At 51.8% G+C, this 26,178-nt stretch overlaps 2 protein-coding genes across 2 annotated transcripts in view; both read left to right on the top strand.

Annotated features, from left to right (window-relative positions):
• Nucleotides 1–350: 350 nt before the first annotated feature.
• Nucleotides 351–12,676, top strand: MKS1 (MKS transition zone complex subunit 1). Its single transcript, XM_064729319.1, has 17 exons — nt 351–448; nt 521–734; nt 1,531–1,686; nt 2,079–2,176; nt 2,341–2,469; nt 2,788–2,892; nt 3,561–3,669; nt 4,545–4,601; nt 5,497–5,539; nt 6,022–6,084; nt 7,139–7,209; nt 7,991–8,054; nt 9,521–9,628; nt 10,147–10,280; nt 11,355–11,437; nt 11,545–11,642; nt 12,072–12,676. The coding sequence occupies exons 1-17, from the start codon at nt 351–353 to the stop codon at nt 12,176–12,178; spliced, it is 1,737 nt and encodes a 578-aa protein (XP_064585389.1). The 3' UTR covers nt 12,179–12,676.
• Nucleotides 12,677–21,155: 8,479 nt separating this feature from the next.
• Nucleotides 21,156–26,178, top strand: part of STX1A (syntaxin 1A) — a 71,719-nt gene continuing 66,696 nt past the window's right edge. The window contains exon 1 of the mRNA XM_064729446.1: nt 21,156–21,244. Coding sequence (XP_064585516.1) covers nt 21,215–21,244 — 30 coding nt within the window. The 5' untranslated portion in view covers nt 21,156–21,214. The remainder of the gene's footprint in view (nt 21,245–26,178) is intronic.

Below are 26,178 nucleotides of genomic sequence, written 5' to 3' on the forward strand. Positions count from 1 at the left end.
TCAGACAGAGGCTGGGGCAATGTTCCCAGGGGCTGGGAATCCTCACACAGAAGGATGTATGGGACCCTCCATTACCCAGAGTGGTGTGTGGGACCTTCTCTTACACAGTGATGTGTGGGACCCCCCTCACACAGAAGGGTGTGTGGGACCCCCCCTCACACGGAGAGATGCGTGGGACCCTCCCTCACCTGGAGGGGTGTGTGGGACTCTCCCTCACACGGAGGCTCTGGGGCGCCTCCCGGGCGGAGCTTTGCGGGCTCCGTGCGCGGAGCGGGCCCGGCTGTGCGGGAGGCTCCGGCCGCGCGGGGGCGCTGCCCGCCTGTGTACTCCGGTTTCCCCGGAGCGCGGCCATGGCGGGCGCGGCGCGGAGCGGGGGTAACGCCGTGTGCCGCTCCCGGGACCCCGCCGTATACCGCTCCCGGGACCCCGTCCGCAACCTGCGCCTACGGTGAGCGCCTGCCCGGCCCCAGCCCGGCTCCGGCGGCCCACACAGCCCTGACGCTCCGCTCCTTCCCCGCAGGGTCCGTATCCAGCGGGTCGCGCCGGCCGGGCCTCTCCTTCCGCGGGTGCCGCCGCTCGCCGGCCCCGAGCGGCCGGGCCGGGCCGACGGCGCCGGCGATGCGGGAGCGGTGCCGCTGCGGGTGACCGCGGCCTCTCGCGCAGGCGCCCCGAGACCCCCGGAGGACGAGGAGGAGGAGGTGGAGGTGGGGTGGCAGGAGAAGCTCTTCAGCCAGGTGGGTGCACGGACAGGGGGGCGGGAGGGACTTCGCGGAACGGGTCAGATCGGAGGGGATTACAGAGATATCCAGTCCGACTCCTCCGCTCAGGCAGGGACCCCACAGCACGCTGCTCAGGCTTGTGTCCTGAGCTGTGGCTTTGATATACCTCCCTGTGAGGGAGGCTCCACGCCCTCTTTGGTCAGCCTGGTCAGGGCTTGGTAACGGCACAGGGAAGAAGTTCTTCCTTGTGTTCAGGTGAACTTTCGGGTGAACATTAGTTCCTGCCCGTTCCACTTGTCCCATTGCTGATCCCCAAGGAGCAGAGCCTCGTCCATGCTCTGACCCCTCCTTGCAGACACTGACAGACAGGGATGAGGTACCCTCTCAATGTATTTTCTCGAGGCTGAACAGCCCCAGCTCCCTCAGCTTTTCATCGTAAGAAAGGTGTTCCTTGATGAGCTTTGTCACCCTCTGCTGAACCTGCTCCAGGAGCTCCATGTGTCTCCTGTCCTGCCCAGAACTGGACAGGCTGGGAAGAGTTTCCTGACACCCCTTTCTGTGCACCTCACTGTGGGGTTCCTTGTTCCAGGGTGAGCTACTGTGCCCAAAGCTTTCCAGGTGGGCATCAGTGCTGCTGCTGGCTGCCACATGCCTGAGCAGTGTTGGAGCTGCTCTGGAGCTTGGGTTGTATGCTAGGATTCCCAAAGAGTCTTGTCTCTGGTGTGGCTTTGGAAAAAAGCTGGAAAATACTTGTGGCTTTGCCAAAGCTGGTGAAAAGCAGCTGTTTGTGCCTTAACTGTGGTGCTGTCAGTTTGAGGTGGATCTGTACCTGAATGAGTCAGCCTGCCAGACTCCCCTGGACTGGCAGTACCATGAGGAGATCCGGAAGCTGGAGAAGGCTGGAGGTCGGAAGAACTCTCGCATCTTCACCTACACCGACCATGACCGATTCACCAACCTAGAGGAGGTACCAGCTCTTAGTTACTCTGTGTCTGTCACAACTTCCAGTCCTACTGCAGAGGGAGCATTTCTTGGTTCTCAGCTGGGCAGACACCCTGAGTGCAGGAGAACTGCTGCAAAGCAGTTTTCCCTGGTGCTCCAGACCTGGGGTGGGATGTCCTTGGTTCAGAGCGATGATCAGGACAGCCAGAGGGACTTGGCTCTGTAGGAGCACTGCTCTATAGGAACTTTGCTGGGTGGAGTGAGCTGTATTTTGTCACCAGAACAGTGAAGGAATTCTGCAGTCATTTACCAAGTTGTCCTTGCACATTGTTGTGTGCATATCTGTTCCCTCCTCTAAGAGGAGAGCTGTGTTTGGGAAACATGTCCAGTTCAGCTGGTTCCTGTCTGTTCTTCCAGCTCTGCCAGAAGGTAACTGACTTGGATCATGAAGAGCCATCGTATCTGGTCGAGAGGATGGCCAATGTGAGGAGGAGAAGACAGGACCGTAGGCCTGTGTGAGTTCAGATTCAGGCTTGGAGCTTGTTCATGCAGGTTTCATTGTGCCTGGTCCATGGGAGCTGGTGGCTTGTGCTGTGTCACACATATAATCCAGCACTATGACTCCTCATCATGGTGGGTTTGAGGTGAGCTGTGACTGGTGCTGTTCTCTCGTTGACAGAGAAGCAAGTTCTCTGAAGTCAAAAATCATCACCTGGGAACCTTCAGAAGAATTTATAAAGAACAATCATGTAATTAACACACCTGTCCAGACCATGTACATCATGGGGGACTTGGGACCTTATGGGAAGTAAGTAAAATCCTGAAGTGATCATAATTTTCCAAAAGAAAATCCATCTTTCCTCCTTACTCAAAACTGCTGTTTCTTTCATTAGTTAAGGGGGGAGAATTCCAAGAGCTCAGTTACATGGGCTGCAATTTCTTTCTGCCTCTTTCTTCAGTTGGGAGGTAGCTGTGGGTACATCCAAAAGGCTTCTAAACCAATGTAGGAAAGTGTGTATGTGTTCCCTTCTGTACCCCCAAGTTCCTTTACCAGCTCTGGTGTTCCAGAGCAAGAGAGTGTCCATGTTCTCTGTTCAGACTGTGTTTTCCTGCTGTCCCCCTTCAGGCTTGGTCAGAGGGAGTATGAAAATGTGCTTTGCACAATCAAGGTGGATGGCAATGGAGTGATCACAGTGAAGCCTGACTTCACTGGCACCAAAGGAGCCTACAGGTGAGTGGAGCAGGGCTGAGACCTCTCCTGGGACTGGGGGCTGAAGTGGCTGTTTCCTGCTCACCCTTTAGTGAAGTATTTCATTTATTTCAGAGATTTCTAGGGAAATATTATTGTGTGCTTACGCTCAGTATCACTGTGAGTGTGCTGTGTGGGGCTTTGTGGCAAATCTCTGGGGATGCAGGTTATCATGGAATGGTTTGGGTTGGATGGGGTCTCAAAGCCCATCTCATTCCACCCCCTGCCATGGGCAGGGACACTAAACCAGGCTGCTCCAAGCCCCATCCAGCCTTGGGCACTTGCAGGGATGGGGCAGCCACAGCTGCTCTGGGCACCCTGTGCCAGGGCCTCCCCACCCTAGGAGGGAAGAATTTCTTCCTAATACCCACCTAACCCTGCCCTCTGTCAGTTTGAAGCCATTCCCCCTTGTTCTATCACTACATCTCTTGTAAAATTACATTATGCATGTGATGGATGCAAGCAAGTTTTCCATTTTGAGGGAATGATGGTGGCAGGTCCTGGGAGTGAGGAGAGGGCTGTGAGTGCCCTTGTGTCACTGCACAGGCTGGGTAGAGGGGACACTGCTGGGTCAGGAGAGCCCCATTGGTACCTGTGCCTATTCTCTGCATAGTGGGGGAGTTTTTCCCTTGTGTTTTGGGGCTCTGCAGGATCGAGGTGGATGGAGAGAAGCGGGAGGTGTGGGAATACACCATTGAGAATGCATCTGCCCACGTGCAGCCAGAGGAGGAGGAGCGTGAGCAGCGTGTGTTCAGAGAAGTAAGTACTGCCCACAGAGCAATCACTGGTTCTGACAAACAGAGGCAGCTCAGATCATCATGGAGATGGAACTGCTGCTGCTCTGCACACCTGAAGGGACAACAGTGTCACTGCCCTGAGCCTCATCATCTCAGGGATCTGAGGGCTGCAGCAGATACTCTCTGCTTCGTGTCTTATTCCTTAAAGAGACCTTGTCTGTTGTTGTCCTGCCTCTGGCTGCAGTGCTTTAGGGAGTGAGAACTGATGCAAGAACCCACCCAACTCCATGCCTTCCTAGTGTCACCTGCCAGTGTTTTTCCTTCCCTTTTGAGCAGGAAAAACACTGCTCAATCTTCCTCTTGCTTAATCTTCCTCTTGCTGCCTGTATATTTATTAAATGATGTCTTGTTATCTGTAATGTCCCAGGATATTGGGATCCCATTTCACATCTTGGTTTTTCTAAATTGCCTTTTTGTCTCTTGACAGTTTATGAAAGTACTTTTTGGTTTAGATTTTTATTTGTGCATTTCGTTACTGGTTTTGTGGTCACCAAGGAAATCATGATTTCACTACACTGATCTCTGCCTGGCCATTTCCTTGGAATAGTCTGTACTTGTATTTTTCAGATATCATTTAAGATCTGATTCTTCAGAGCTTCTTTTCCCTTAAAACTGGCTTTGGAGAACCCAAGCTGAAGTTCTGTGCAGTGTTAGCAGTTATGCATCAGTGTTTTATTAGATACTTATATTCTCCATATGTGTTGTAAAAACCTCACATAAGCTAAGCCTGCTAATGACTTGAGTTTAAATGGTATACAGTTTAAGTTTTGCAGTACATAACAGCAGATATAATCAAAATGTCACTTTTGTTGTTGTTGTTGTTTTGTGTGTTCCCAGCTGTACGGGCGGCACAGGGATTACCTCAATGGGCTCGTGGGCTCAGACTTTGAAATGGTGAGTTCCAGAGGCACTGCCAGGGACTGCAGCTCTCTTGTCTTTGGGGTCTGCTGACCTGGCTCACACAGTTTGCACTTGCAGCACAGTCTCCAAAGAATGTTTTGCTCTGGAGCTTTTACCTTGTGGCTTCAAGCAGAAAATTGGGTCAGAAGGGACAAGTGGCAGAGGATTTGGGGTCTGCAGAGATCCAACCTGTCCGTTCAGGGCCTGCTGGACACTGCAGTCCCTGTGAGGCTGTGTGCAGTGTCTCAAGGCCTGTGATTCTGGTACTTTGAGAAGGAAGGAGGGTTTGTGTCTTCAGGGACAGTGATTGCTGTTAACTTCTTCAGTGTCAAACAGCTCTTTGTGCAAATAAACAGCCCCTCAGATTCTGACTCATGCAGTTTCCATTCTCACTGAGTTATCCAAACTGCAATCTCTTTTTGCTCAAATATTGTTTGACAATACAGTGAATACAAATCAGTGAAATACAATACAAAACAGGGAAAGTTGTGCTTTCCAGTGCTTTGATAGAGTGTCTCAGTGCTTCCCCCTGCTCCCTCATCTTGGTCAAATGCAGGAACATGACAGAAGCGGGACTGTGATTTCTGCAAGTGACTTCTCACTGTGTGTTTTATTGAGCTTGACATCTGTAAGAGATCTGTTTGCAGAACAGTAAATTCCTGCAGGCTGGGCTTTGGGGGGTTTGGTCTCTTAAGAGCCTCTTTCCAGAGGGACTGTTCACTTCTGGAAGGGATAGGACAAATCATGCCTTCTCCCTGGCCAGAACAGTAAATTATTCATGTCCAAAAACCCATTAAATGCCTATGTGAGATGCAGTTGGGAAGGAATTGCTGAGGTTTCACCAGTGGTTGGTGAGCTCTTTATCTTGTTTATCTGCTAATTTTTCCAGCCTCTTCCTGGTACTCTGAGACTTTTTGTGAATGGAGAAATAGGTGAGTCCTTATTCTAAACAGTAATGTGAGTGTGCTAGGATGGCTGAGGGTGTGATCCAAGGATTTTTGAATCCCTAGATTCAAGAGGCCCTAGAATCCTTTACTTCCTCCTTCTCCCTGTTTCCTGCAGACTAATCCCTTGAGAGGCATTTGCAGATTGGAGGTTACAAATGCTGTAGCTGTTCTAAGAAGGCATAGATCTCAAAAAAGGAGAGCAGATTGCTATAATATCTATTAATTTCCCAAAGAAGCCAATTAAATGTGTGAACTCCCTCATCTGGTTAGTGAAACAGAGACAGGGCAAGTCTGGAGGAGGAATCTTCTCTGTGGGTTATCTCCTGTTACTTTGAAGGCTTTTCCCAGCTTCCAGAAGTAGCTGATTTTCCTTGAGGTTATTGGTGGTGGCTCTCCCAAAAATCTACAGTGAATGCTGGTAGAATTTGTATGGAATCAAACAGCTGAAGTTCATTCTCTCTCCTCAGTTTCAGCTCAAGGCTATGAGTATGACAACCTTTATGTGCATTTCTTCCTGGAGCTGCCTGACCGTGAGTATTCACATTCCCAGCCACATCACAGCAGCTGAAGAGGTGAAACAGGCATCTGTTTCCCAGCTCTGCTGGGAGTCAGCAAAAATTAATGTTGAGGCTGGGATCTAGTCAGAGGCCTTGAGAGCTAAAATGGCAGAACTCAGCTCAGGCTGGGGTGTAGAGGTGGTGGTGACCAGTCTGTCCAAACTTCATTCCTTATCTTGCAGAGAGCAGCCTTCCTGTGCTCCCCACCACAGTGACCTTGGCTGATTTCAGTGCTTGCCATCATGCTTTGTGCTGATATTAACATATTAAATTTTGATGGATAAATAAGGCTCCCAGCACTTACATGCATATCCTGCTGCATGTTTAATTCTCCTGAAGCTATGGGTCTGCCTCCCCTCTCTGGGTATATCTGTCAAGATCCACTTCTGCTATTCAGTACATTTAGATAAGGCTCTGCTTTTCTCTTGACCTGAGTTGGTAATTTTCATGGTCAGGGTGTTCTAAAGAGCAGTGCTTGGAACAGGACAGGGAAAAGACATTTGAGGAACAGCTGAGAGAGCTGGGGGGGCTCAGCCTGGGGAAGAGGAGGCTCAGGGGGGACCTTCTCCCTCTACAACTCCCTGACAGGAGAGTGGAGCCAGCCACATATTTGTTAGTGGGATATAATTGATCTTTTTGGGCAGCATCACCTGCTTTCTCCCAGACAAGTAACAGGACAAGAGGAAACAGCCTCAAGTTGCACCAGGGAAAGTTCAGGCTGGACATGAGGAAGAAAGGGTGGTCAGGCATTGGAAGGAGCTGCCCAGGGCAGTTCCATCCCTGGAGGTGTCCAAGGAATGAGTGGATGTGGCACTCAATGCTCTGGCCTGGTAGACAAGGTGGGGATCAGTCACAGGTTGGATTTGATGATATTGGAGGGCTTTTCCAACCTTAATGATTCTGTGAATGTCAGGATGGGTGACCTTACCTTTTACCCCAGTCATCAGTCATCACATTCCCCTTTGAGCTGCTCTGGTTTGTGAGTTTGGCCTCACCCCAAGCCTTCACCTTCTCCTGTTCCCTGCAGAGTGGTCAAGCTCCCCGTTCCAGCAGCTCTCAGGAGTGACACAGACCTGTGCCACCAAGGCAGTGGGCTGGGTAAGGACACTTTCACACCTGCAGAGCAATTTGAACAGGCAGTTTCTGGAGTGGAACATGTGTAACAAACTACAGATTTATTCAGCAAATGTCCTGAGTTGGGGGCTCCTTTCAAGACCAGAGCATGTTTGGGATTCTCTTTATTCTTATTATGCTTGTCATTTTTTCAAGGGTCCAAATAAATTTTTTCACTCTCTCCAAATAAAACTGAACCAAATAAAACTACTCCCAAGCATTTTCTGGAATCTCACTTTTTTATTCATTCTTGCTGACTGATTGTCTTTGGAGCTTTGATTTTTGTGTTCTCCAATGCTCTGAGTTAACCAAGCATTGTTCCATCTTGCCTGGGGCAGGAATGTGCAGAGACTCTACGTTGATTTTGAATTTTATCAGCTTTTAAATGTATTTTATATGTTTTCATATTACAGAAATAGTTATCATACAACATTTTAGTAATACCATTGTTTGAGGTACTCTGCTTGGCTCAGCTCCTGTAAACTTTGAGGCTGCCCTGTAGTTATGCAATTGATTGAGTTTTCATTTGAGGTGTGTCACTCCCCTTTTCCATTATTCCCAACATCCTATTCCATCAGTGTGGCACTGGGGAATGTATGCAGGTCCATCCTGCAGTCACATGTTTGTTAGTGGGATGTAATTGATCTTTTTGGGCAGCATCACCTGCTTTCTACCACAAGTTCCTTTCTCCCAGCTCTCTATGCCCTCTGCAGTGCTGATAATGAAATTCTCCAGGAATCTGATCTTCTCCCTGTTCTTTCTCTAGGATAATGTGGCATACTTCTGCTACCCCTTCACTGTGGAGATGTTTTACACCCAAGAAGATGAAGGTGTGTTTCCCTGTTACTCTAAAATCCTTTGGTCCCACTGTAGCTGTCATGCTGTCTGTCCTGTTGGAGATGAAAGGATAGAGGGAAGTGTTTCTGGTTCAACAAAAGTTCACCCTGTCACCACGCAGCCCCTGGACACATCCTGAGTTTGCCCAGGAGTGCATTAGCATTTTTATGGATTCATTGATGTTGCCCTGTTCCTAGGCTGTAGGCAGCTTCAGCCACTTGGAAAACTGCTTGGATCTTGGCTTGTCTCTTTAAACCTGGAGTGCAGGGCTGTGGTGCTGTGCCTGCACAGAGCCCTGGGATGCTGCAGCTGGAGAACCAGGCAGCTTTTTTATACACAGCTAAAACTCTGTGCTGAGTCTTACATTTGTAGACGTGCTCAGTGACCTGTATAATCCCTAGATAGTTCATGTCACTTTGAAACTTCAGCTCTATTTTAAGCTGAGCTTCTGCCTGCTCCTGCTGCTTCTTCACCAATCCTATTGCTCTGTGGATGCAATTGCTGGGGACAGCACTGTGGCATGCCTTGCCACTTGAATCCAATGTACACTTTGGATCTGGGTATTCAACCAACACTAATGCATTTTCAGACTAGAAGAAACAAAATGATTTTGTTTCACTGTGAAAAAAAATGCTTGGAGAGATGTAGGAGAATCTAAGTTAATATTCCCCCAATAGCAGTGGGAAAGGTCAGAGATAAACAAGTTCTGCTGTTTGGCTTCAGATCATTCACAAAAGATTGTCTTGACTGCTCAAAGATAATTGACAGCCCAGTCTGGACTTGCTCTTAAAGAATTTTCCCCAATTTTTATCTTCAATAATTCTGTTTTCAGCCTCAAATCTGAGGGTTTAGCTTTTACAAGGGAAACTAATCGACCATAAATCTTTGTTAGTCATTGTAGAAGAATACAGAAAGGATTGTGGTGGAAGGGTGCTGGAGTGTGTTCAGAGAGGGAGCAGAACTGGGGGAAGGGTCTGGAGCACAAGGAATAGCTGAGGGAGCTGGGCAGACTCAGCCTGGAGAAAAGGAGGCTTGGGGAGGATCTTCTCACTCTCTGCAATTCCCTGACAGGAGGGTAGAGGGTTGGTCTCTACTCCCAGAGAGCAAGGGGCTGAGCAAGAGGAAACCTCAGGTTGCTCCAGGGGAGGTTCGGGCTGGACACTAGAAGGGATTTCTTCCCATAATGGGTGTCAGGCACTAAAAGGGGCTGCCCAGGGAGGTGATGGAGTCCCCATCTCTGGAGATGTCCAAGGAACAACTGGAAGTGGCACTCAGTGCTCTATACTGAGTGACAAGGTGGGGATTGGTCACAGATTGAACTCAATGATTTTGGAGGTCTTTTCCAAGCTAAATGATTCTCTGATTCTTTGGCTTCCTACCAGTGGGGTTGGGCATTTAGCATTCTTTTTCTCACTGATAGTCTCCTTCCCAAAGCTGTGACCTGCTCCCCATCTTGCAGACAGTCTCCCTCAGTGGCCTGTTCTCTACTTTGAGGTCCTCTCCCTGGATTTCTGGCAGAGGTATCGTGTGGAAGGATATGGCTCCTTGGTGCTGCCAACATCTCCAGGTAAAGCATCCTTGGGACACTGTGTTAATTGTCTGGGAGAATGAGCTGAGTGCTTCCTCTTGGGGAGTGATTCAGGCAGTCCCAGGGACTTGGTGTACTCAAGGGAGGATTCAGCTCTCTGGGGTACAGCAAGGAAGGATGTGAGGCACATCTGGAGCTGCTGCCCTTGATCTTTGATACTGCCATCTCAACATCTGGTGTGATAAAGCTCTGGTAATGCTGTGCATCCACCTGTACAATGGCAGTAATCCTCTGTGTCCCATGTGGGATCTGGGAGTGACCCCTGTGTGTTATGGGGAGATGCTGTTGGGCACAGGGTGCTTTCAGCACTGGCTGTGTGACTGGAAGGGGCTGACTCAATGGGAACATGCTTTTAGAACATTTCTGATACTGTGCAGTGTTTCCATTTCTAGACAGCTCTGGATTGGGTCAGCAGGTATCCACCTGCCTTTGCTGTCCTCTGTGACTGAATAAAGCACAGGTCACAGCTGCTAAGCTGTCCTCTTGTCCTGGGCCAGGTGTCCACATGCTCACCATCCCTACGTGGCGTCCCGTGGGTCTGGGACCTGTGGCTGAAATGAGGAGGTTTTTCATTGGGGGATCTCCTGAGCTGGAGGACTTGACCTACATCCGGATACCATCGACCTTCAAGGTGGGCTCAGCTGCAGGGGAGCCTCTTGCCAGGGTGGTGCATTTTGTTCTTGTGTTCAGGTGTCCCATGGTCAGCCTGGACCAGATTTGAGCAAAGATGAGCTGCTGGTCCTGTGCCTCTCACTAAAGAAATGTCTCCTCTGTGAGTCTTGTAATCCTGAGCAGAGGAATGAGCAAACACTGAGGCAGAGCTGTGCCTTCTGAGGGGTGAGCAGCTTAGAGAAGTAGGGGAGCATGGGCCAAAGCCTTGGCTTCCACTATCTGTTGTCAGGTCAGCATATGGTACCAGCTGTAGACTGCTCCTGGGTTTCTGTGAGGAATTTGGGTTGTTTTATGCCTGGAACAGCTTCCTGAAGCAAAAAGCTGATGGGTATGAGGCAGGTAGAAACTTCATTTTCTTGAGTAAGTTACAGAGGTGGCTGCTGGTGAATGAGCAGGGTGATGTTAGTGGCACCTTTATGTGGGAACAAGCCCTGAAGTGTGACACTGGTCACAGGGGTTCTTGGATGAGGGAAGAGACGAAAATGTTGACTCCCATGTTCAGAAGGCTTGATTTATTATTTTATGATATATATATATTACATTATAACTATACTAAAAAGAAATAGAAGGAAAAGGTTCACCTCTGAAGGCTAGCTAAGAATAGAATAGAAAAGAATGATAACAAAAGGCAGCTCACTCGGACTCTGTCTGAGATAGCTCGGCCTTGTTTAGCCATTAATTATAAACATCTAAGATGGGCCAATCAAAAATCCACCTGATGCATTCCACAGCAGCAGATAATCATTGTTTACCTTTTGTTTCTGAGGCCTCAGCTTCTCAGAATGGAAAAAATCCTAAGAAAGGATTTTCACAAAAAGATGTCTGCAACACTGAAGCAGTTGTTGAAACCCTGCCCCAGCACTGCACTGTCAGCTTGCAAGTGTTTAGGTCCTGCCCTCAACACAGCCTGGAACTGTGTGCCCTTCTTTCCAGCCTTGCAGGGAAGGGAGGGCTGTGCCCACAGGAGTTTGTGCTCTGGTGGAACACGCTTGTTTTCCCTGTGGGGTTGCTCTAACCTGTGCCATCCCTGCAGGGAAAGCGCTTGAGCCGCTTTGGTTTCCGGACAGAGACCACAGGGAGCGTCACCTTCCGCCTCTGCTGCCTGCAGCAGTCCAGGTGAGTGCAGCAGAGGGGTAAGAGCTCCATCAGCTCCATCAACTCCATCAGCTCCATCTCCTGTGCTGCTTTTGGCAGCCCTGAGCTGCTGGTGTGCTTCTGTGCAGAGCCTTCCTGGAGAACAGTGCCCTGAGACAGCGCATGCAGAGTGTCCTGGACCGAATGGGAGGCTTCAGCCAGCAGAGCTCTGTCTACAATGTTTTGGGTGAGGCCTTCAGTGTCATTGTGTCTTGGTGAGCTTTGGCTCCCTTTTTACAGAGTGGGCAGGGTATTTCAGGATAATCCATTACTGTGGGAGTGATAAAGTCCATGGCAGAGGGTAAATGTTTTGCTCTGAGCTGGAAGCTTCAGGAGGCATCAGCTCTGAGCGGGCAGGAGGGATAACCACTGTGTGAGGGCAGAGCCTGGCACTGGGCAGAGCTGGTGGCACCAAGGCACAGGCTCTCTCTGATTCCGTTGTGTGCAGAAATCAGAGAGCAGCAGGTGGAGCAGCACAGGTGCTTTGGTGGTGTAACCTATTCATAGAAAGGAGGATCCTGCAGCAGGAGAGATGATGTTCACTGAAAGGACACATCCCTCCCCTTCCCTGAGGCTGTCTCATGTGTTCTGGCCTGCTGTCACCTCTGTGTTGCAGAGGCTTTCCAGCGGGCGCGGCGCCGGATGCAGGAGGCGCGGGAGAGCCTTCCCCAGGACCTCATCAGCACCTCTGCCTCTGCTCTGCCCCAGCCACTGGAGCCATGAGCCTCACCTCTGCTGCTGCTTGGAGCACCTGGCATCCTCCCTCCAGCACAAGCTCCCAGCCCTCAGCAGGAGTCCCAGTGCTGGTGCCTGGAAGCTTCAGAAGCCCTTCCTTTGTTGCTTTCCTTGGATGAGGGAGAGAGCTTGTAACACCTCCAGACCCAGAATCTGCATTTCCACAGGTATCTGTGGAAGGAGCCCTGTTTTTTAAGGCCCTTTGTTACGAGGTTCTAACATACAGCCAGTTTTTCACCTTTCTTCGGAAATACTGGCATGGAACCTGTGAACCCTGTAGCACCTTTTCAGGGATTGAAAAGGAAATAATGAGAAAAATTGTAAATTTAGTTTTCTTCTTAGAGAAGAGGGTGATGTTGAAGGCCAAGGCATGGATGCTTTTTGAGATTAATGGAATGACTAGCTAACTTTTTGAGAAATGCTGATAATTGTTGTTAGCTGTTTTGTACAGGACAATCGATAGTAAAATTAATCTATCCACCTCTACCTTAAGACTGATTCATTCCTAGAGAGAGAGCTCTCTGCCACATGTAATACATGAAATTCAAGCAAAGGAAGACAAAAGGACAAAAGGATTACATTCTGCATTTTCTTGTGTGCCCATAAGGTCTGGCTCTGCAGTGGTGAGCAGGAGGTTTCTTTGTCCAGGAACACAATTGAAAACACACCTTCCCCTTAGCTCACCACAGAGCTTTGGGGGTTGGAAGGTTTGCAGACAGTGAGAGCAGTTGATAACATTTGCACAGCAGCTGAACTTTGAACTGTTCAAGCTGTTCATTTGAGGTTGATATTTGTTGGTGGTTCATTGTTGCATCTCTGATTGCAGAACACTGTGGTGCTTCCTGGGAAAGCTTGTATTTACCCACTCTTTACCAGTTTCTTCTGTTATTTTCTCTTTTTCTTTCCCTTATTTTTATTTCTGTCTCAAGTTCAGAGGAACATAGCTCCCTGCAGACTGACACTGCTGTGCTGGTTTGTGCACAAGTCACATTTCCATGTGTTTTCTGTTCCAAACAAACAATGGGAAGAGAAATCTCAAGCTCAGACCATGCAGGTTTGAATATGTCTGTGAATTTAGGATTCAGAGGCAGGATATGAAATATGAATTGGCCATCCTTCTTTTGCTCTGCATGTTCCTGCTTCACAGGGAACATGAGACACATGGTTGCAGCCACGTGTGTGGTTATTGGAACATCCCCTTATTCCCTGGTGTTCCATTATTTTCCTCACTCCCTTCTTGCCATTTTGAGGTTGTCCCAGTCTTCAGTGAGAAAACAAACTCCAAAAAGGAATCAGTAACTCTCAGAGTTTGTTGTAATTCCTTGACCTTTGCTGTAATTCCTAGATCTGTCTGGCAGCTTTAATCTATCTGGCAGTTGCAATTATAAGTGGATTTTTGTTCACCTTCCTTGCCTGTTGCCCCTCATTTTGATGGAGGAGGCTGCCAGGATGTGTTGGATGATGCTGGCCTGTGCAGCAGAGCAGTGTCCTTGGCTGGAGCTGGGTGATGTGCCTGGGGCTCATGTGAGCACTCTGCAGGTACCACATGTGGGGCTGGAGCAGCAGAACTGATCTCTGTGTTCTGTCATGGTCTGTGATGGCTGACCCAGGAGGAAAAGCATTCAGTGAGTATGCAGCACTTCTTATCTCTTCATTTTAATCATTATTCACATTGTGGCCTTGTGTGTTTATCACACTCTTCTGGGTGTTTTTGTGGTGCTGATCACCAACAGCTGAACTGCATTTCTCTGAAATGCTTCTCAGGATGGAGTTAAAATGTTACAAGAATAATTTTTTATCAATAAAGTAACAAAACACCTTTTTAATCAACATGATGCCAATGGCAAATCCTGTTAGAGTGGAATTTTCTGATTAGGTCAGGTTCCTGACTCATTGATCAGTTATTATGGCAGGATTTAGTGTCCTGAGTGTGAGATGCACTAACACGTACATAATTATATTATTTTGCTACTTAAAATTTTCCTCATGAGTTTCTTTATCCAGAGTTCTAAAATTCAAAATTACTAGAACCACGCAAGCAATTCTTCCAAAATAAGAGACTGCAGTTCCTGACTGTCATGGTTGCAGCTTCCTTGGCCTGGCAGAATGAAATGGTGCTGGTAAAAGCTGGTTTGAAGAGTCCCCTCAGCAAATGCCCTTTAAATTTGCACTTGTATAAATTAAACTAGCAAATTTCCATATACATGTACACATAGGAAAATGTCACTGATCTTTTAGTCACAGCTGGCATTTGTGCTCTGAGCCTGCCAAGGAATCTGGCTTGGAGAGGAGGGGTGCACAGCTGGAACTGGAGGTCACCAAATTGATTAGAGTGACGGAGGGAACACCTCTCCTATGAGGAGAGGTTGTGAGAATTGGAGTTGTTCAGCCTGGAAAAGACAAGAGTTTTGTTTCTTTAATTGGTGTTAGCTAATTGTGGCCTTCCAGTTCCTGAGAGGAGCTGACAAGAAGATGGGGAGAAACCATTCACAAGGGCCTGGAATGACAGGACAAGGGGGAATGGCTTCCCACTGACAGAGGGCAGGGTTAGGTGGGATATTGGGAAGAAATTCTTCCCTGTGAGGGTAGGGAGGCTTTGGCAGAGCATCTGTGGCTGCCCCATCCCTGCAAGAGGTCAAGGACAGCTTGAACAGGACTTGGAGCAACCTGGTCTAGTGGAAGGTGTCCCTGCCCATGGCAGGGGATTGGAATGAAGTGAATTTTAGTATCTCTTCCAATCCAAACTGTTCCATGAATCTATGATTTTATGACTGGAGTGGGGTTGTGCATTTACCAGGTGTGCACAGGGAGATTGAAGAGGAGATGGGCCCTGGGGACAGGCAGGAGGGGACACCAGTGTCCTCCCTGGAGCCATGAGGAGGTCACTGCTGGAACTGTCCCTACAGCTCTCACCAGAGGGGTGCTCATACAGGGAAACTCAACAGGAGAAGTGAGAGGAAGGACTGTTGTGGGGGCACAAGAGCTTGGGATGGGTGGGCACGAGTTAATGAGACAGGAGAGACCTGAACTGAAAGGGGATGGCAGGAGGAGCCTGCAGCAGGCACAGGCCAGGAATTGCTGCAGATTCTTGGGGGTCCCAGAGTGGGTCTGGCAGTGAGACTCGGGGGTCTGTGCATGGCTGGCAGCCCCCCAGCTCTGGCTACACCAGCTGCAGCAGCATAGCTGGGTTCTCTGGGGCTTTGTCTGCTTCTTCCTTTGAGCAGACTGGAGCTAGGATGGGTTTTTGAGAGCCAACTGAACTTCCAGCTGAATGGGCATCTGTCCAAGGCTGAACCCAGCAGTGCTTTGGGCTGCCTGGGGGCAGGACTCAGCCCAAAGGCCCTCAGGGCCTTCCAGGGTTGAATTGAATGAGCTGTGCAAACAAAAGGGAATGGCAGGAATGGTAGCTTGGTGAAGGAAAAGGATGTGGGCAGTTCACAGAGCCTGGGTGATGCAAATCAACATCCATTAGAAATTCCAGTGTAAATGTAACAGGAAAAAAAATCCTAGAGATGAGTCATTCACATGATTGGAACAGCTTCCCACCAAAGTCAGACTGCAGGAATGAGTTTTGGTCTCAGTGGAGGAAGGTTTGGGCTGTGATAACTCAAATCTGGGGACTTGCCAGGAAATCTCAAATGGTGCATTAGGCTTGGCCCCATCCCAGCACTGGGATGTGCACCAGGAGTTGCATCCTTCCTTTGTGAAGGACACTGGGATGTGGGGATGTGCACCAGGAGGGGATTTTGGGGAGGTCACTGGAATGTGCACCAGGAGGGGTGCTTGGGAAGGACCCTGGGTGTGCATCAAGAGGGATGTTTGGAGAGGATGGTGGGAATGTGCACCAGGACAGGTATTTGGGAAGGATGGTGGGAATGTGCACCAGGACAGGTATTTGGGAAGTCTGATGGGATGTGCACCAAGATGGGGGGGTTTGGGATGTGTGTAACTGCAGCAGGACCATGTGCCACAGAGATCCGTCCTGCCCCTGGCTGGTGTGGGAGGAGGGGAGGAGTATTTTATTTGCACCACAGGGTTTAAGTGGTCGTTATTAAATCCCCACTGGAGGTTGATTGTTGGATCAATATGTTTTAATTTTAGCCACGGGGTTGGAGTAGCAGAGGAAGGCTTCCAGCAGCAAAGGGAAGTTCTGGGCTGGTTTGCCTCTCACCCCCTGCTGCTGTTTTATTCATGCTCACTGTTCTCCCAAGGTGCAGCCCACATTCTCTGCAGTTAATGCCAATATTTCAATGCACAGCAGACTAAAGCTGACCTGAGCAAAATCCCACTTCATTGGATCAGTCAAGAAATAAATGTCCATGTGCCCTGGTCCTGCACTGAAATGATTGCTTTGGTTTGATTGAATATCCCTCACTGCTTTGGTTCGAGCGGGTTTTTAAGTGAACCCTAGTGCCGTGCAGGCTGAAGATGCTTCCCTTTCTCTCTCATCTGTCAAAATCATTTTCTAGAGTAACACAAAATATCAGAAGGGACTGACAGAATCAGACTTCTCTATAATTTATTCACAAGTTCTTGTACTAAAAATCATCTGACTTTCACAACAGTTGGCAGGATTTCTACAATGCGCGAAAGTGAAACTTGTCTTGGAGGTGTGTGATTCCAGGTTGTTTCAAGATTTCCAGATCTGAGAATGAGAGAATCAGCTTTTGGGAAGGTGGGGAAGGTGAGTTTCCCATGGCTTAATGTGACCTTAGAAATCCAGAAAGGTCAGGCTGAATATCAGGGTATAATGCACGAATTTCTTCAGGCAGTGTAACAGATGACAGATGCTCATCTGTGAAAAACCTGAGAAATGTTTTTCAACTTGTTCCTTACATAAAGGCAGAGAATACAGATCATCCCTATCACATGTTTTCTTTTTTCTGTAGGAAATTTTCCTGTGCAGGGCACTGGCAGTGGCAGCTTGCACCTGAGTGTGTTGTCAGGCTGCTGCTGGAGGCATGAGGAGGTGGAGGGAGCCTGTGATTCCTTTTAGGTGATTCTTGTTTCTCTGGGGTATTCCTGTCCCACTCTGCCACTCCCTGGGAAATCTTGTTCCCTCTGCTCATGTTCTTGTGAATGCCATGATGCTCTTACAGCTCTGGACATGGGATTGGGAATGAGAGATGAGACAAGCTGTAAAGAAGGGAATGTTCACTTTTCCTGCTGCTGCTGGAAATAATGAGCCCTTATAATGTCTGATTTTTTACACCACAGATGTGTTCAAAAGGCTGAATTGCCTCTCCTTCTCCTTGGTCACCTCTCTTTTTCCTTTGTTTACCATGTCCTGTCCCATTTTGACTTTTTCAGCCACTGCACACAGCTCTTCCCAATTTTCCACCCCCATCCAATGCCTTTCTGAATATCCTGCCTCAGCTTCTGCAAGTCATGGCACAGTTCCCCTTCCTCCCAACATCACCTCCCTGATTGCTGAGTGGGGACAGGAGTCCTGTCCCTGGAAAGACTCTAGTGCAGCATCTTCCCATCCTTGGACAAATGAGATTGCAGCCTGTGCTAGCTGTCCAAAAGCAACTTTTAATGTCTGTTGGCATGGAGACAAGCATTTGAGCAATTGGCACTGACATACCTGCTTCTCTTGAGCAGGGAGAGGGAACCTCCAGCTGGATCTACTTGCAACTATGGTCATATGGACCTTTCCCTGTGCTGCTCCTGCCCTCCCTGGCGTCTCCCTGTGGGCATTGAGTGGGATGGGGGGTGAGTCTTCCTTGCAGGGAGGTGTTGTGGAGTGGCCCATCCACCTCATCCCTTCCTTGCCTCTCAGATCCTCCTGAGCCACAGGACTTGGCCTGTGTTCTTGGCACAGAGAATGCCTCTCTGGCTCCCTCAGCACTGATGTGCTCTGTGACTCTGGTCGTCCATGAACGGCTTTCCAGCCTAATCCTCGACAAATAACTTCCAGCAGCTCTTCCAGGATCTCTGTCTTTTCCCTCCAAAGTGAATAGTGTCGCTGAAGTGCCAGCAGTGACTGAAAATGAATGAATGAGCAGCTTCAGGTGGTTTCTGATTCACAGCCAAGCTGCAGCTCAGGGCTGCACTCTGGATTTCCATCACGTTCACACTGTCAGCCTTACCCCAAGCCCAGCACTTGCTTTTCTCTGTGTTTCTGTTGAGGATTTATTCTGCACCCCCTTGTGTGTGTCTGAACTCTTCCATTGGCAGTTGTGGTTCTGTCTCTCCTGATAGAAGTCCTTGAGAATGACAGGATTGATTTTGGATCAGCTGCAGCTGCACCAGCCATCCTCTGCAGCCTCTGCTCAAAACACCTCTGTAATTCCTCATGTGTCTTTGGGTTTCTGTGCTGCATTTTGGGCTGCTTAACACCTGAAAGTCCATCCATACACCGAGTGCTGCAGGCACAGGCACTGTTCCAGCGAGCTGTGCCTCTGGCTCCCTGGATTTGCAAGCCTCTGTTGCCTGTAGCACAAGTGAGGAGCTGTGAACCCTCTCCATGAGCCCCTGCATGCCCAGGACTCTTGGCAGACCCATCACCCCACAGCCATGTCTCAACTCTTTGGGTCAGATCCTGCCACACTGAAGAGCCCTGCCTTGCAGAAGGCTGAGCTTGGAGAGCCAGAGCACGGAGAGTGTGGGACATTGGAACCATCTTGGGAGCAGCCTCTTCCCTCCACAGGTGCTGAGAGGCATTAGGGGAGGTGAAGCCCCATGGTGGGCACTGGAGGGCTGCTCTGACACCAGACAAGGTCTTTCCCTTGCAGTATGGTGGTGGCTTTGTACATCCTTCCATGGGTGAGACCATCCCTGGCGCTGGTGTGATTCACAGCAACAAGGTCTGTGTCAGTAAATCAGTGCAGCACCAGCAGGAGAAATGCTGTGCCATCACCTGAGCTGTGCCTTCACCTGAGCTGTGCCATCACCTGAGCTGTGCCCAGCACCTAAACTGTGCCCAGTGCTAAAGTTCCACCACTGAGACCTCTCAGCACAATGGGATCCTGCTCCTGCACTCCCAGCTGAGGTGCCCACAGGTATCCCTTGACATCAGGGCTCTTCAAAGGCACCTGGATGGTGGTGATCAAAAAAATCCTGTTCCTGTTCTACTTCTTGGCATGCACAGAGCAGGTTTTCAAGCTAATACATATATGGCTGGGAGCAGGAGTTTCAAATCTCTGGGAGGCAGATGGGCCCTTTCCCTGCAGGAAGCCTTGACCCCTGATGGTCCAAGGTCTCCAGGAAAGCCCAAGGACACAGAGTTTATTATGGGGATGTTTTAGAGAAAACCCCAAGGACACAGGGTTTATTATGGGGATGTTTTAGATTTATAAAGGGGATATTTTAGAGAGGAAGAAAAGGTGGTAAAGGGATGGATATAAGTAATTAGGGGAAGAACACACAAGGGATAATATGGGAATATTGGGGTGGCCCTGATGTAATGGGGTTGTGCTGGCCCAGGGGGATGAGCTCTTCCGGAGGAGCGGGAAGGGAGCCCGAACTCCGCCTCGGGGGTACCGGAGGTGCCGGGGGTGCCAGGGTTTCCGGGATACTGGGGGTACCGGGGCTACCGGGGGTGCCGGGGATACCGGAGCTGCCGGGGTTACCGGGGGTACCGGGGTTACTGGGGGTACCGGGGTTACCAGGAGTGCCGGGCGTACCGGAGGTGCTGGGGTTACCGGGGGTGCCGGAGACCGACTCCGCAGGTTCTGGCTGGAGCCGCCAGGGGGCGCCGCGCCCCAGAGGCGCGCTCGGAGCCCAGGCCGGGTTCACCTTTGGGGGAGAGAGGGGCAGTGCGGGGTAACCGGGGTTGTGAGGGCTAACCGGGGATGTGCGGCCTAACCAGAGCACTGCGGGGTAACCGGGGCTGTGCGGGAAAAACGGGGCACTGCGGGGGGAGCAGGGTTCTGTGGGGCGAGCGGGGCAGTGCGGGGTGAATTGGGTAGAGTGGAGCTGTGCAAGGGGGGCCGTGCGTGGTGTGTGGGACAGTGCACAGTGAGCGGGGCTGTGAGGGGTGAGCGGAGCCATGCGCGGTGAGTGAGGTGGTGTGTGGGGTGCTGTGTGGGGTGTGCGGGTCATGAGGCGTGAGTGGGGCTGGACACAGGGTGAGCTGCGTTGGGTTTTGCCATAACTCCCGCGGGGGCGACCCCAGCACCCCAGCCCCGGACACCTCAGGGATGCTGGACACTGTCGGACTGCGGGAACCGCGACCCGCGGCTGGATGCGACGGCTCCAGGACCTGCAGGGACCTGCAGGCCCCGGCTGTGGGAGATCCCGCAAACTGGCAGCATCTGTCTGAGCCCTGCTGGCACTTCTCTGCTCCCTGCGGGCCTGGTTTTGGGGTCCTCAGGATGGATCCCCCAACATGCCCTGCTTGTCCCCAGGCTGGGGGGCAGAGCCAGCCCGTCCTGTTGGTGCCACCAAACCTCGCTGTCTGCAGGAGCCCCAGCACCACTGCCACCGCCCCGGGGACACCCAGGGGTGACCCTGCTCTTGGGGCTGCCCTGCTGTGCATCCCTCCACACCCTTAAGAGCACGGCGATGTGATGTCCCACAGGTATGACCTCCCCAGGTGTGATCCCTCCCGATGTTATCCCCAGATGTGACTGTCTCCTGTGGCCCCCCAAGTGTGATGTCCCTTGGGTGTGACCTGTAGCTGCGACCTTCTCGCGTGGACCCCTCCCAATGTGACCCCTTCCCATAGACGAGACTCCCCCACGTCTGAGGTCCCCTGGGTGTGTGACCTGCAGCTGTGACACCTCATTTTCCCTCGGGCGCGACCCCCCCCCTCCGGGTGACATCCCCTTGTCACAGACGTGACCTTCCCAGCTGTGCCATCCCCTCCTCCGGTGGGCTCCCCGCGATGTGAGACCCCGCGTGCCGCCTCCCCTCAGTCTGACTAAGATGTGAGTGTCCCTGTGCCAGGTCCCCCTGCCGGTCCCCCCCGCCATGGCCGGGTCCCCGCCGTGTCCCCCGCCCCTCTCCGCAGCGCCGCACGCATGCTCGGCGCCCGCCCCTCCCCGCGCTCTGCCCGTTCCCAGCGGCAGCGGGGCAAGGATGAAGGACCGGACCGGGGAGCTGCGCGCGGTGAGTGCGGGGCGCAGCCGGGGCTCAGGGGGATGCGGGCAGCCCTCTGCCCCCATCGGGCACCGCCCGAAGCCGGCTGGGCCCCCCTCCCTGCGCAGGGGCCGCCCTGCCCTGAGCGGCGGCGGCGAGGGGGCTGGGCGGGGGCTGGCGGCAGGGGATGAGCCCCCCGGACATGGCCGGGATGTCGGGATTAGGGGTGGGGGGGTTCCCCCGGCTGCGCCGTCCGCACGCCGCGCACCGCTGCGGTTCTGCCCGGCTTCGGGCGCTGCGAGCGGCGATCTGCGCGGTGCCGGGGCCGCGGCGGCGGAGCAGCATCGCCGCTGGGAGGAGCGGATACGGACGTGTGTTTGTAGCGGTGCGGGCGGGGGCTGCCCGCGGGGCCGTGCCGTGCCGTGCCGTACTGTGCTTCCCGTGACCGTGCCGTGCCGTGTTCCCCGTGACCGTGCCGTGCTCCCCGGGACCGCGCCGCGCCCGCTCCCCTCCCGTTTTGCGTGCTCATCCTCCGGCGCAGCCGCTGCGGCGGGGCCGGGGGGCGCCTGCACCGCGCTGACCCCGGCGCCGTGACCCGGCCTGGCGGGGAGGCCTCGGGCTCCGTGTGCGGCCGGGGCCGGCCCTGTGCCCCGCTGAGGCCCCGAGGCCCCCGAGCCCGGGCCGCGGGCGGTGGGAGGCGGCGGCTGCGCGCACGGAGCATCGGTGGAAGGAGCCCCTGGTGCCCCTGGTGCCCATGGCCGGGCCCCTGCGGCACGCTCGGGGCTGCTGCCCACGCTGGGGCCGAGCCCTGGGCACAGCGGCAGGGGCCGGAGGGGCACAGCCCGAAATCCCGGAGCGCTGCTCCAGCCCCCGCCCCGTACCACCCCCGGTCCTCCCGCTAGTGCTTTTTCTTGTTTGTATGGTTTTTTCCTTTTTTTTTTTTTTTGGTGGATTATTTTTTACAATTACTTCACGGTTGGCGCTGCAGAGCCGCCTGGGATTGCAGGGGGTCTGTCCCGTGGGGAGGACTCTGCCATAGAGCGAGGGGCAGTGGGCACCACCGTGGTGCCCAGTCCGGTCGGGCATCAGAGCTGCCACCAGCATCACTTGGCTGCGAGTTTGGTTTGGTCTGAAAAACACCCGGAGGATGGGGCTGGGGTGATGCCAGCGAGGGGCTGAGGGGGCGATGTGCAGCTCTTGGGGTGACTGGGCAGCTCTGAATGCCCAGGGCTCGCTGTGGTTGCTGTGGATTCCGGAGGAGGAAGAGGCTCCCCCAAGAGCTGCCTCCCCACTCTGCCTGGAAAACACCCAAACATGGGGCTCTGTCTCCACCACCAGCACAGGCTGTGAAATGGGATTGGAAAGCAGGCTTTTTAATAATAATAGTAAAAAGAAGCCTCATGAATGTCCTTTTGGCAGCCGTTGCTGGCTGAGAAATGATGCCATGGAGTATTTTAAAATCTCTCTGTTCCTTTAAATACGCCTCAAGAAAAATAAAATGTGTTTTCGCCTCGCTCCTGCTGCTGCTCCTTATTCATCAGCCTCATGCTGAGGGTGCAGCATTCTTCCCGGGGACTCCTGGGGATGGAGCAATGCTTTTGAGCATCCAGTTACCCCGAATATGAGTGGGTGCCCCCTGGCAGCACTGCAGTGAGTGAGGCAGCGTGGATTTACACCCTTGGTGCTGGCAGACACCAGGGAGGAGCGAGATGCTGCAGTGGACACAGAGTCAGGAATGTTTGAACTTGTATCTGTTCTGCTTTGCCTCATTAATAGCCTGGATTGGTTCCCTCCATGTTAATACAGTGCTTAAATTCTGCCAGGGATGATAAAAAGGAAGGATTAATAAAAAAAGGGCTGGCATTGTTGGAGCAGAGGAGGGGATGCAGGGCGGTCACTGCTCTACAGAACAGCAACTCCATGTCTTAATGGGATTTTTAAAATGGTACTTGATATTCAAAATGCTAATCCCAGTTCTTTCCTGAGCCTCGGCTCTGGTTTGGATCAGACTTGCTGGAGCTTATTCAGTGCCCTTGTGGGAGCAGTGCCCCCAGCTGTGCTCTGGAGCAGGGATAGGAAATTTAACTTACAGATAAAACATGTCATCTTGTGGAAGGAGAGCTGCTGAGGATGGGCTGTGCAGGATGCCTTGGATGAGGCTGAGCAGAGCTTTGTTTACAGCTGTTTCTGTGCAGGTGTCACAGCTGTGGCTCTCAGTGGTGTTTCCTGCCCATCTGGGGTGAATCTGGAGCTGGTCCCGTTCCCCAGCACCCCCAGAAGCAGCCCTGGTGAGGTGGTGTGTGCTTGCAGGGCTGTGAGAGTCCTGTGGTGCTCCATCGTGCCAAAGAGCTGACAGCTCAGTCGGAGTGAGGCACTGGGATTTCCAGGATGTGACACAGGTCCAAATGGTTAAATAATTATGAATGGTGTTAGAGAGTGGGAGGAAGCAAGGGAGATGTGCCAGTGTTATAGGATCACAGAGAGGTTTAGGTTGGAAGGAACCATCCAGTTCCAACCCCCAGCCATGGGCAGGGCCCATTTTTTGGGGTGCACTTTCCCCCTGTGCCCGTTGTTCATCTCCACAGCAGTTTTGTGTGCATTTCTCCAGTGATGTTTGTGTGTTTGTGCCGTGCCACTGCCCTTCCCAGCTGGCTGAATCCTCACTCCTGACAGCCAAGTCCCTGCTCCCAGCGCTGCCTCCTGCCAGTGGGAGTAGTGGGAGATGGGAGTTAAAAATAAAAGGGGAGAGGAAGCGAGGTGGGCTCCAGGTTGGGCTCTGTGGGTGCACCCTGTCCCCTGCTGTGGCAGTGAAATCTGCAGCACTGCCCCAGGACTCACAGCCTGACCTCTCTCCATCCCTTCCTCTTCATTCCATCCTGTTCCTACTGAGGCTTTCTCTCCTGGGGGCAGGAATGTGAAGTCGAGCACAGTTGCTGTTTGCAGAGGTCAGGTCTTGTGTGACTCCATCTTTTCCAGAACCCCCCGGCTGCAGAAGTCCCTACAGACCTTGCAGATGAATACATTCACTGGTTCAGATGCCATCTTCCTTTCCCTTGTTAACCCTTTTCGTTGCCATAAGTGCTTTTGAGCTCTTCTGTTCATCCAGAAGGGCCACACTTGAATAATTCTGCTGTCCAGTGTATAATTCAGCTGTCCTGTGTCCCTGCCATTGGGAGTGGGGCTGTCACATGGCAGGTGACAGCCGGTGGCTGTGTCCCCAGCTCTGCCTCAGCTTGAGGGCTTTAGCATCACTGAAATGCTGGATTTTAGGGTGGGGAGGAGCAGAGCTGCCCTGGCAGGTCACACATCATGGCTGCCCTTGGAGCAGTCCTGATCCCACAAGCACTGTGGCAAGGAAGCTGCTGTGCCTGCTCCTGTGGGGTCCTGGAGCAGGGATGAGATGCTGCTGGACCTTCACTGCTCGGGTCTGCTGGGCAGCTGGGCAAGGAGGAACGTGACAGAGTGATGTAGATGAGCCCTGCATACTCCTGTGTGGGGTGTTCTTGTGTTCCTACATGCTCCTGTGTGAGATTTTGAGATGTTCTTGTGTTCCTGCATGTTCTTGTGTGGGATGTTCTTGTGTTCTTACATGCTCCACTGTGAGATGTTCTTGTGCCCCTTCATGGTCCTGTGTGGGATCTGCTTCTGTTCCTACATGATCCTGTGTGTGTGTGAGATGTTCTTGTGTTCCTACGTGCTCCTGTGTGGGATATTCTTGTGTTCCTACATGCTTCTGTGTTCCTACTTGCTCCTGTGTGAGATTTTGAGATGTTCTTGTGCTCCTACATGCTCCTCTGTGAGATGTTCTTGTTTTCCTACATGCTCCTGTGTGAGATGTTCGTGTTTTCCAACATGCTCCTGTGTGGGATGTTCTTGTGTTCCTCATTGCTCCTGTGTGGGATGTTCTTATGATCCTCCATGCTCCTGTGTGAGATGTTCCTACATCTCCTGCATGCTCCTGTGTGAAGTGTTGTGTTCCTACACGCTCCTGTGTGAGATGTTCTTGTCTTCCTACATGCTCCAGTATGATCTTCTTGTGTTCCTACATGCTCCTGTGTGGGGTGTTCTTGTGTTCCCACATGCTCCTGTATGGGATATTCCTGTGTTCCCCAGCAGTTGTGGGGTCCTGGGTGTCCCTGTGCCACAGGGACACTGTTGTCAGCAGTGGGTGCACACCATGGTAGGACAAGCCAAAAACTGGGAAAACCTTCTGTGCTTTAAACATAGCTGCAGACAAAGCCCAGGCTCTAGGTCACTCTCGGTGGTGTGTCTTGTCCCCAGCCTGGGGTGATGGACAGGGCTTGAGGGACAGACAGAGCTCAGAGGGGACACTGAGCCCCAGGGTCCCTTGGATGTGTTGGGGAGCCTCAGGTCTGGTGCATGGGGGTTTGGTGGTCCCACTGAAATCAACTTAAACACAGGAGTACTCTTGCCCCACTGAGACCTGGTGACAATCTGTGGGCACCAAAGAGTGATAAGAGTGCTGATAAGTGCAGCCAGATACATCAGCTGTGCCCTGAGTGTCTGGGAGGAGGGAGCCAAAAGGGTTCAGTCTCATTCCCACTGTTTTAATTCCAGTGTCTTTGTGTGTGAGCTGCTCGGAAGCTGTACAAATGTTTGTTTTGCCATGTATCTCCCCATTAACAAGATTTCTCAGGAAATATGCAAAATTATCACTACAGGCAGAACATGTACAGTAAGGCTCATTAAGCTAAGTACTGTGATAAATTGCTTCTTCCAGAAAATTATGTATATTAGCAAAAAAGGAGGAGAGTGAGCCCAGGTGGAAGGGCAGGAAGACAGAGTGTGTGGGATTGTTGTGGCTCCAGGTGACCTGGGCACACCTGCCTCAGGAGAGTGTCCTTGCACCATGGGATGATCCTGCAGGAGATGTGGGGAGGGGAGGGCAGGCAGAGGACAGCAGGGGAAATGGAGATGGAGCAGTGCTGTGTCAGGAGCAGAGC

Source organism: Zonotrichia leucophrys, chromosome 19 (genome assembly GCF_028769735.1).
Source record: "Zonotrichia leucophrys gambelii isolate GWCS_2022_RI chromosome 19, RI_Zleu_2.0, whole genome shotgun sequence".
NCBI classification, from domain to species: Eukaryota; Metazoa; Chordata; class Aves; order Passeriformes; family Passerellidae; genus Zonotrichia; species Zonotrichia leucophrys.